Raw genomic sequence first — 12259 nt, 5'->3', positions numbered from 1 at the left:
AAAATTAATCATGTTATTTATTTGCACAGAATCAAAGGAAAGACTTGAAATTCCAACATAATATTCTATGAGGCTTACAGTTTACCAATATAGTTTTGAAAAAAAATGGTTTTGGGTTTTCCTCCATTAACTTGAGGATGGTATTATTTTACACATTTTATATGCTTCAGTTATATGTGCTGAAACATTACACACCTATACATCTTTAGTTTTCATTAAGTCCAAAAAAGTCTTTTTTGATGATATATCGAACACACTGAAGAATCACGTTTCTTTCATGTCGAATGTCCGGAGCTAGAAGCTAAAAAAACAATTAAAAAAAAGAAGATTTAGTGATAAAAAACATACTTGGGAAACACAATTTAAAATATTAAGGTGCCTTCCTCATATAAAAAATAAAGAATAATAGGTGTGATTATATTTACTGATTATTTTACTAAAAAACAATGCAAAAATATTGCTTTTCCTTTTAGCTTATAAATAGAATACCTGTTTTGTTGTTGTTGTTGTTTTTTAAATAGCATAGTTTCACATTTGGGATCCTTTCTAGGGATATCTACCAAAGGACAAGAAAACAGATACAAAAGTCTCCCAATTATTTTATCTAAAAATCAAGTCAAAGAGTAATCCCTGCCTTTGAGCCCAGGAGTTCAGAGTCAACTCAGACAACATAGCGAGGCCCTGACTCTTTCGAGACCCTGACTCTTGAAATCTGTAATGGTGTAGAAACTGTTAAGTACAATAATACTGAAAGTAGTAGCAGAAAAAACAACATTCAAAGACTTTCATAACTTCTATTTTTGTGCTCATTATAAATAAAAAAAAGTTAAGAATCCCTGGTATTTAGAAGATGTACCTAACCAAGGAATCATATGTGATTTTCCAGAAAGGGATTTATTTTCTATTTATTTTCTGATGGCATTAATATCTTCAGAAACATCACCCAGGGACCTTCAATGAAAAGATAATTTAACTTACCACTTATAAGGCAAATATTTTAAAAGTGTGATTTATTATATAGAGAATAAAGAGTATATTGATGATTCATTTTAATAAGCAACTGTATCCACATCTAACACCTCATTGTATAGTCAAAGAACACTTGAGCTACACTTTTTTGATAACTCAAAAATGGACTTTTCATAGAACAACAATAGTTTCAAAACTCCACTAGAAAAAAATGTGGAATACTTTTATTATTCGTCTTAGCCAGGAAGATAGCTTCATTTCCACTGCTTAGAATCAAGACACATCACATACTCTCTAAATCTGAAACAATTTTTGAGCGAATAATGCCAAAAGGAAAGCCAACAATGCACAAAATAAATGAAAGTATAGAAAAAAGAAAAAGTAAATACAGTTCCCAAAGACAGGAAATGGGGATTTTCAGAAAACCTTAGGTCTTTTCTTCCCATTACTTTGTGTTTTTCAAGAAGTATTCATATTAAATAAATAAAACCTTTTCTTCTCTTTCAGCCTGCCACTGTATATGGCTGTGCTTTCAATGAGAACTTTAGCTTTAATACATGTTTCTTCATCAACCAGTCAAATCTACATTCTTTGATTTTAAGCAGTTTTGAAAACTATAATTATTTCACATTTACTAATACCAGCTATATGCCAAATACAGCTTTAGAATTAAGATACACAGACAAGTCTTCAACAACCATATGCCTCTGGTATCCTGAAAACATACACACAGGAGCAACAAAACCATAGTGGTCCTACCTTAATGACATGAGGACACAAATGTTACAGTGCAAAGAAAAATCACTTACCATTTCCAGGAGATATGGATGGTGTGTTCTTGGCTGAAATAATTTTTCATAGTTGGGACAACGTTTTTTCCTCTTAGGGTTTGTCTTTTTAAAACCTTTCTTTCCGTTCTCATACTTGGCTCCTGAGAAATTTCTAACAGTTGCTTTAACATCTTGTCTTGGACTCTTGGGAGGACTGCTATGAGCAACCTGGTTTTCTGCCACAGCTTCTGTTTCAGTCTTGACAGGAGTTGCTAAGTGTGAGGAAAAACAAATACAAAAATTATTTAAAAAAAAAAAACAGGTAAAACTTTCAAAATTAATGAAAACAGCCATAATATTGTCTACTTAGTAACTTAAAATTATGAGAGGTTTTGCAAGGCATTTACAATGTATTCCAGTACTTTTCCAATTGGGAGCTCTAACTGCCAAGAATTGAGAGTCTACTACAAACAGCCACAGAAAGTGATCCCTATGAAGGAAGTAAGACCAGATGGAAACTTGAATAAAATATCTATAGAAATAAAATCTATAACAACAGCACAAAGGAAAGGGAAGAAAATGCTAAGTATATTATTATATAATTCTTAAATTACATGTAAAGTGAATGATTAAAAAAGTACATGTGGTAAGTTAAAACTGTTAAAAAATAAAACAAATAGGAATAGCTTTTAAACCAATAGTTTCACTGACCTAAAAATATAAAATTGATCCAAAACAAGACTGGGAAAAAATGGAACAAAAAACAGATGAGACAAATAGAAACAAACCATATCAGCAAATACATTATATGTATATAGTTTAAACACCTCACTTAGAAAGCAGAGATGGTCAGACTAGAACTGAATTGAAACACAAGAATTCCTTTCCTTACACAGTTAAAACTGAAATTAAGCCTGAGTTTCCAAAGAACCATACAAAGCAAGGACTGCATATGACAATCACTAGAAAGCTGGAGTGGCTGTATCAACATCAGACAAAAAAGAGACTTTAGAACAAGGAATATCATCAGCAATGAAGAAGAACAGTCTTCATACATAAAGAACACAAAACAAAAATACCTAATAAGATTTTCAATATACATGCAGCAAAAACTCAGGGAACCAAAAGGAGAAATAAACAAATCAATTATTAAGGCCAGAGATGAGAGCACTCTGATCTATTTAATAGAAGAACAATTAGAAAATAAGTAGGAATACAGAAGACCTGAACACCCCTTTCCACTTTGTCAACTCAAATTGACAAAGAATACTCAACCTCAACACATATTCATGTGAAATCAAATGAGCATTCACCTTGTATTGGGCCATAAAGACAAGTCTCAGTAAATTTAAAAAAGTGAAAGCAGACAAGAGTTACACTTTCTGATCATAACAAAATTAAACTGAGAACATTAATGGGGAACTAGCTAGAAAACCTTAAATATTTAGCAACTAAACATACTTCTAAATAATTGTGACATTGTAAAGTATACACTTGGTCTTTCTCTAGTTTCCTGTCATACAACTCTTAAAATTCTTGGAATCTCCAAAGTGATAACTGTAGTTTTGTATGCTAGTAAGTTCAGTGATGGCTGGTAGTCTCTAGGTAGCTTCATGATGAGGTGCCACTCACTGGAAGGAATAATAAGGTTAGAATTTTGCCCATCTCCCAACTTCCAGGAAAGAAAAAGAGACTGAAGGTTAAACTGATCACCAGTGGTCAATGATTTAATTAGCCATGCCTGTACAACTCAGCCTCAATAAAAACCCCAAAGGACAGAATTTGGAGAGATTCTAGATAACCAAACACTTGGAAGTTCCTGAAGATTGTTAAGTACGGAGAGGGCATGGAAGCTCTGCAACTCTTCCCCTATATCTTATCCTATAAATATGTCCATTGATATTCTTTATAATATCTTTTATAATAAAATAAATAAGTAAATTTAAATATTTCCTTGAGTTCTGTGAGCTGCTTACCAACTTAATCAAATGCAAGGAATGGGTATGTGGGAATGCTGATTTATAGCCAGTCAGCCAGAAGCAGAGGTAAAACAACTCAGGACTTGCAACTTGCATCTGGTGGGGGTGAGGAGACGCCTCAGAGATTGAGCCCTCAACCTCTGAGATCTGATACCACCTCCAGAGAGTGTCAGAACTAAATTAGAGGAAACCCAGTTGGTGTCCACTATTGGAGACATTCAAACAAATGAGAAACTAAGACATATCAAAAACCAGAAATAAATCAAAATGACAGGGAATACAAATCATATCTCAATAATAACCTTGAATATTAACGGCCTAAACTCGTCAATCAAAAGACATAGACTGGCAGATTGGATTAAAAAGCAAGACCCAACAATATGGTGTCTTCAAGAGACTCACCTCATGGGCAAAAACATCCACAGGCTGAAGGTGAAAGGATGGGAAAAAACTTATCACTCATATGTATTGCATAAACAAGCAGGGGGTTTCCATTCTCATTTCAGATAAAATAGTCTCCAAACCAAAGTCAGTCAGAAGAGAGAAAAGACATTTCATACTTCTTAAGGGAAGTATATATAAGCAGTACTTAACAATTACAAGTATTTATGCCACAAACAATGGAATATCTACGTACATCAAACAAACCCTTCTCAATTTCAAGAGTCAAATAGACCACAATACAATAAACTGGGTGACTTTAACATACCTCTCTCACTACTGGACAGATCTTCCAAACAAAAATTAAATAAAGAAAATATAGAACTAAATAATACAATCAATAATTTAGACACATATAGAATATTTCATCCATCAATGAGCAACACATGGCTCCTTTTCTAAAATAGACCATATCTCATGCCACAAAGCAACTCTTAGTAAATACAAAAAAACAGAGATAATACCCAGCATTCTATCAGATCACAATGGAATGAAATTAGAATAAATTAGAAATCAACAAAATAAAAATAGAAGCTACTCTAACAAATGAAGACTAAATAATACACAATTGAATGATGAATGGATAGTAAAAGAAATCAAGGATGAAACAAAAAAATTCTTAGAGGTAAATGAGAACACTGATAAAACATATCAAAATCTCTGGGACACTATGAAGGCAGTACTAAGAGGAAAGTTTACTGCACTGAGTGCACTCATTTAAAGAATAAAAAGTCAACAAATAAATAACTTAACACTATATCTCAAAGCCCTAGAAAAAGAAGAACAAACCAATCCCAAAAGCAGAAGAGAGGAAATAATTAAAATCAGAGATGAAACTGAAACAAAAGAAACAATTGAAAAATTTGACAAAATGAAAAGTTGGTTCTTTAAAACAGACAAACCCCTGACCATGATAATGAAGAGAAAAAGAGAGAAAACTCAAATTACTAAAATACAAAAAGAAGAAGGAAATATCACAATAGATACGTCTGAAATACAGAAGATAATTAGAAACTATTTTGAAAATTTATACTGTAATAAAATGGAAAACATGGAAGACATCGACAAATTTCTAGAGAATATGACCTACCTAAACTGAATGAGGTCACACATAATTTAAACAGATCAATTTCAAGTAATGAAATAGAAAACAGCATCAAAACCTACCAACCAAACAAAGCCCAGGACCAGATGGATTCTTAGCCATGTTCTACAAGACTTTCAAAGAAGAATTAACACGAATACTCCTCAAAGTATTCCATGAAGTAGAAAAGAAGGAAACTCTTCCAAACATTCTATGAGGCTAATATCACCCTGCTACCAAAACCAGACAAAGACATATCAAGGAAAGAAAACTTCAGACCAATATCCCTAATGAACACAAATGCAAAAATTCTCAATAAAATTCTGGCAAATCGTATACAAAAACATATTAAAAAGATAGCGCACCACAATCAAGTGGGATTCATCCCAGGGATGCAAGGTTGGTTCAACATCCGGAAATCAATAAATGTAATTCATCATAATAATAGACTTAAAAACAAGAATCATATGATCATCTCAATACATGCAGAAAAAAGCATTTGACAAAATACAGCACACATTCATGTTCAAAACACTAGAAAAACTAGGGATAATAGAAACATTCCTGAACATTGTAAAAAGCTATATATGTTAGACCCAAGGCAGGCATCATTCTAAATGGAGAAAAATTGAAAGCATTCCCACTAAAAACTGGAAGACAAGGATGTCCTCTTTCACCACTTCTTTTCCACATCATCCTTGAAAATCTAGCCATAGCAATTAGACAAAAAAAGAAATTAAAGGGATACAAAGAGATAAAGAAGAACTCAAACTATCACTATTTGCTGATGACATGATTCTATATCTAGAAGATCCATAAAATTCCACCAGAAAACTTCTAGAACTAATAAATGACTCAACAATGTAGCAGCAAAAAAAAAAAATCAACACCCATAAATCAAACACATTCCTATTTATCAGCGATGAATCCACTGAAAGAGAAATTAGGAAAACTACTCCATTCACAATAGTCTCAAAAAAAAAAAAAAAACCTGGGAATTAATCTAACAAAAGAGGTGAAAGACCTCTACAATGAAAACTACACAACACTAAAGAAAGAAATTGAAGAAAACCTCAGAAGATGAAAAGATGCCCCATGCTCCTGGATAGGCAGAATTGGAAAAATAAGATCCAGAATAGCTAAAGCAATCCTTAGCAAGAAAAGTGAAGCAGGAGGCATCACAATACCAGACCTTAAACTATACTACTGAGCTATAATAGTGGCATGGTATTGGCACCAAAATAGACTTGTAAACCAATGGTGCAGAATAGAGGACACACAGACAAACCCACATAAATACGGTTATCTTATACTAGACAAGGGTGCCAAAAACATTCACTGGAGAAAAGATAGCCTATTCAACAAATGGTGCTGGCAAAACTGGAAATCCTTATGTAGCAAAATGAAATTAAACCTCTAACTCTCACCCTGTACAAAAATCAACTCAAAGTGGATCAAAGACTTGGCACTAGAACAGAGAGCCTGTGCCTAACAGAAGAAAAACTAGGCCCAAATCCTCACTATGTTGGCCTAGGATCTGACTTCCTTAACAAAACTCCTAAAGTGCAAGAAGTAAAATCAAGAATCAATAAATGGGACAGATTCAAATTAAAAAGCTTCTTCTTAGCAAAGGAAACAATAACATGAAGAGGGAGCCTACAGATTGGGAGAAAATCTTACCACATGCACCTCCGATAAAGCATTGATCTCTAGGATATATAAAGAACTCCAAAAACTTAACACCAAAAAACCAAAAACCCAATCAATAATGGGCTAAAGAACTGAACTGACACTTCACAGAATACGAAATACAATTGATAAACGGATATATAAAAAAGTGTTCAACATTTCTAGTGATTAGAGAAATGCAAATCAAAACTATTCTAAGATTTCATCTTACTCCTGTCAGAATGTCAATCATCAAGAATACAGCAACAATAAATGTTGGCGAGGATGTAGTGAAAAAGATACACTCATACATTGCTGGTGAGACTGAAAATTGGTGCAACCAATCTGGAAAGCAGTATGGAGATTCCTTAGAAAACTGGGAATGGAACCACTATTTGACCCAGCTATCCCACTCCTTGGTTTATACCCAAAGGACTTAAAATCAGCACACTATAGCGGTGCAGCCACAACAATGTTTATAGCAGCTCAATTAACAATAGCTAGACTATGGAACCAACCTAGGTGTCCCTCAATAGATGAATGAAAAAGAATATATATTCAATGGAATATTACTCAGATTTAAAGAAGAGTGAAATTATAGCATTTGTAAGTAAATGGTTGGAGGCGGAGAATATCATGCTAAGCGAAATAAGCCAATCCCACAAAACCAAAGGCCAAATGTTTTCTCTAATATGTGGATGCTAGTTCACAATAAAGTCAGGGGGTTGTATGTGGCACTAGGGAAGAATAGCATTACCTTAGATTAGGTAGAAGGAAGTGATGGGGGGCATATGGGTATAGAAAAGATAGTAGAATGAAACAGACATTACTGTATGTATATTTGTGACTACATGACCAATATAATTCTGCAACATGTACACTCAGAAAAATGAAATTACATCCCATGTACGCATGATATATCAAAGTGCATAAATGTAAAAAATATCATAAGCAAATACATTTTATCAAAGAAATGCAAGTTCATTTGATATTTGAAAAATCACTCACTATATTTCACCATATTTTGAGAATAATGAAGATAAAGCATATAAATAGCTAAAAATTCACATTTTTTTTAGATAGGGATCTCCACCCTTCCTCCCAAATGGTTATTCTTTTTTTTTTTAAATATTTTTTTAGTGTTGATAGATCTTTATTTTATTCATTTATTTATATGCAGTGTTGAGAATTGAACCCAGTGCTTCATATATGTGAGGCAAGCACTCTACCACTGAGCCACAACCCCAGCCCCTTCAAATGGTTATTCTATGTATTTATTTACCATGAATCAAAGTGATGTGATACGAAGAGTTCTATCCTAGAAGTTGAGAAACTGAGTTCATTGCTTAGATAAGAATTGGGAGTCTAATCATAGTTCTTAAAACCTTCCAAACTCAAATATTACATAGGACCGAATGCAGCAATTACATAAAAAAAAAAAAAAATATATATAGGGTAAATGTTGAAAGTACAGACTCTGGTGCCAGACTGTTAGGTTCAAGTCTTGTTCAAACACTTACTAGCTTCGCAACCTTGGAGTAAACTACTTACCTCTACCTAAATTTCCTCGTTTATACAATGGAGATAAATGATGGCACCTACTTCATGAGCTTGTTGCAATAAGTGAGTAAAGCACATAAAACAGTGCCTGGCACCCTGTATGCACTATATGAAAATCTGCTGCGATACCTGTGATAATGTTTCTGCAAAGTAATGAGGAAAATAAGATAAATACAGCTATAAAAGAATAGAGCTAAGAATCCCTAAAGTAGTTTGTAGGCTGAAAACTGTAGAAATAATAATTAAAAGGCAAGAAGAAAATCCAGTGCACCACTTCCTATCATTTCCTTTTCTCTTCAAGTGTTAATCACTTGACCTAAGAATGAAAATGTCAAATGAATCAGGGCTTGTATTGTCAACGTTCTGCTAAGGAATGAGGAACCGGGACATTTGTATTTTTCTCTTTCTTGAGATATACATTTCCTAGCTAAGTAGTGCATTCAATTCAAATAAAAGTTAAACATAGCATTTAGCTCTTTCAAACTGAAGTCACTATTTGCTCTGTGGTCTTTGGAATTAGTTTTGAGCTTGGAGGTCTCCTCATCAATAACTGAACCATTTTAAAGAAACAGTTTTTAGGGAGTTGCAAACTCTAGGAGGATAGCAAACCAACCCATTTGGAAATAATACTCATGGAAATTTTCTTTCTTATTTATGTAACAATGATTCTGGCAGCCCCAGATCTGCACATACCTCCTCTTCCTTTGCTTCAGTCTTGCTTAGGGACCCTTTCCTGCTTACCCCCTCATACACCCCAGAATTAAAACTGAAAGCTAGAGATTTGCTACTGACTGGATGGCTTAATAAAACAATTTGAACTATATAAAATAATTCTTAAGACTTAGAAATACACCACAAAGGCTTTTTCCTTAAAGCAGAACATTTAAAATAATTAGTCAAAATTAATTCATACAAAATCAAATATATATATTATTAGCTAATATCCTCTGTTATCTACAAAAGGAAAGGTCATGTGTTACTATTCAGGAAGATAGCCACTTGAGAAGGATATGAGGAAGCAATATAGTTGGTTTCTTTAAGATTTTTTAAGTCCCTATACTTAAATTTTACACCAGCTCCACCACATATTAGTGTAGCAAATATATCCTAAGTTTGAGGTATAAAATGAAGGTGTGAGAGCACACAGATCCCTTCCAGCTTCCTTTCTTTCTTCCAATTTTAAAATGGTGACAGTCTCAAAATGAAGACATAAATATAAAATATCAGATGTTTCATCTTAAGATTGAGAAAAGAAAGCATCAGCTCACCCTGTTTTTATGGGATTCAGTAATTTGATAATAGCTTGCTTTCTTATCGCCTGTCATAAATACAACTGAGAGGTGGGAAATATGTGTTTAAAGAACAACTCCACCTTCATATCAGTATATTGGAAACAAGAGTAAGAAATCAATATTGTGTTTCTTAAAATTAAAAATAAGAAGAGGCAACCATCTGTTAAGGAATACTCTGATAAAGCCAAAGTAGTTTATATTTCAAAATTTGAGTAGCTTTTAACAAGCTATCAGAATAAGCTATAGCCCATTAAAAAGAGAAGAAAAAATTCCCATGTTACAGAGATATAAACATCATGTTTCTTACTAAAGCCCAACTCGTTCTTAGTCAACATCCTCCAAACACACACACACACTGATTGTCTTTAGTCAACAAAAGTGTTGCCATCTATATCCCTTGACATTCAACTCTTCATTCTGTGACAACACTTTCAGACCCTGTGTTCTTATCCTCAGTATAGCTACTACTTTGATTACACACCTTCTCCTGAGATACATACACAAGAATTCTCTCACAGTTGGTAGAGTCTAAATAAAATTACCATGCAGATACAGGTTTTCACAATTGCAGGACAAAGACTTATTCACTCAACATATTCCCTAGATTATTGATATAAACATTGGATTAAAATTTACCATACTATATTACATCAATAACCTACTCACAGCTCTTGTATGTGGCCCTAAAATAAATGCTACAGGAGATTAAATTGGCTTATCATAATAAAATACAAAATAAGGGCCCACATACTATCATTTGCGACATTACCTTTAAAGTAAGTCACGTATCCTGAACATCACTGACCTCTCAGAAGACTCTTGAAGGAATTCCATTTCTTCCAACCTTTAAATAACACAGGCTAATATGCAACCACAAGTACAGAGTTCCTGTGTTTCCAAATAAGATAATTTACGTAAATGTGCTTGTAAAGAGTAATATCCACTACACATCTAAATTTTTCCATCATCCTATTTATTAAGGGCCTCTCTCCATCTACCAAAGGTGCTATGAACATGTTGTGACAAGGGTTCTTGATAACAGAGAATGAATTCACTTTCTTTTTGCTATTTCTTTTATTTCATTATTTCATTTTCTCTTTTCTTTCCTTTTCTTTCATTATATTGTAATCACTTTTGCTTTTTTCTTCCAGTAGCAATCCATTTCCCTATTACTACAACTTTATCCCATGTTAACTTCACTTCTGAATCAAAGGAAAAAGGAACTTGAAGATCAAATAAAGAATATGAATCTTGGATGCTATTAATGCACAGGGTGCACCAAAGGCAAAGGGCAACAAAATAAAACACACTTTGCTGTAGCAACAGAGGCCATGACTTACCGTCTGGCTCACTCTCTGACCCTGAGAGACTGCCATAGCTGCTCATTAGTGAACACAAAGCTGGTGTGACTTCCTTAGGTACAACTGTATGCTGTGTTTTCTCCTCCTTATCAGACTCTGAAATAAAAGGGGAAAGAACAAAGATTCAAACAGTGTATCCCCAAATATCCACCACTATAAAAAAAAGAAAGCTGACTGTCTTCCAGTCTTTCATGCTAGTAAAAACAAAAGGAATTTCTGCGGGGCACGGTGGCACATGCCTGATCCCAGCAGCTCGGGAGGCTGAAGCAGAAGGATGGCGCGTTCAAAGCTAGCCTCAGCAACTTAGAAGGCCTTAAGCAACTCAGCAAGATAAAATAGTAGTATTTCCTTCAAAGACTTAAAGAAAGCCCACCCTCCTTTAATCCTTATGCAACATCCTACGACTTTCACTATAGTTACAGGTGATTAAACCAAAACTCAAAGGGGCTGGGGATGTGACACAGTGGTTAAGTGCCCCTGGGTCCAATCCTGGGTACCAAAATGAAAAAAAAAAAAATTTCTGATCATTTCTTTAATCTTCCCAAAACATAAATTGCAGGAGACCTGAAAGTATTCTTAGTTTAAATCTTGACCAAAGAAGTTATGTGCTACTGGGAAGGAGAAGAATGAATGGAAGCTGTAAACAACTCAGTTAACTTACTGTGCTTCACAGGTTATGGAATCTAGGCCTGCCCTAAATTAACTTAATTACACAGATTTTACTATTAATTTACAGGTAGTGGGAAGGCCAAAATTGATTTAACTTTACTGGATGAGGATCATTAACTCTGAAAATTCAATTTAGAAATAAAAAAATATATAAAAATATCCACCCCCTTTTGTTGTTTTCGAGACTAGTTTTTAGGACCCAAATAATATTTAAACCATTCTAGGCTTAGTGAAAGAGTTTTACTGAAATGAACCTACTCCAAAGATTTTATTATTTAGAACTTCTAAGAATTTATGTCAATAGGCCAACCATGAGAATTTAGCAAACACTAAAGAGCCTGCCAAAGGTAAAGTGTTTGATCAGAGCCCAGCAATCCTAGCTGTAGCCCCAGGACACCACCCATTACATTTATTTTTGGCAGCTCTAAAAAACACATCAACAACCAATAAAAATAAAGCCTGACTA

The 12259-nt window shown here is 33.9% G+C and overlaps 1 protein-coding gene across 1 annotated transcript in view; it reads right to left on the bottom strand.

Moving 5' to 3' along the window:
* The window catches only part of Nufip1 (nuclear FMR1 interacting protein 1), a 42958-nt gene continuing 30699 nt past the window's right edge, over positions 1 to 12259 (bottom strand). Inside the window, exons 8-10 of the mRNA XM_026411959.2 lie at positions 11104 to 11220; positions 1779 to 2011; positions 1 to 301 (exon numbers count right to left, since the gene is read on the bottom strand). Of these exons, the coding sequence (XP_026267744.1) occupies positions 206 to 301; positions 1779 to 2011; positions 11104 to 11220 (446 nt within the window). The 3' untranslated portion in view covers positions 1 to 205. The remainder of the gene's footprint in view (positions 302 to 1778; positions 2012 to 11103; positions 11221 to 12259) is intronic.

Source organism: Urocitellus parryii, chromosome 2 (assembly GCF_045843805.1).
Source record: "Urocitellus parryii isolate mUroPar1 chromosome 2, mUroPar1.hap1, whole genome shotgun sequence".
In the NCBI taxonomy this organism is placed as follows: domain Eukaryota; kingdom Metazoa; phylum Chordata; class Mammalia; order Rodentia; family Sciuridae; genus Urocitellus; species Urocitellus parryii.
The sequence above is the reverse complement of the archived record's forward strand: the minus strand, read 5'-3'. Positions and strand labels throughout refer to the sequence as shown.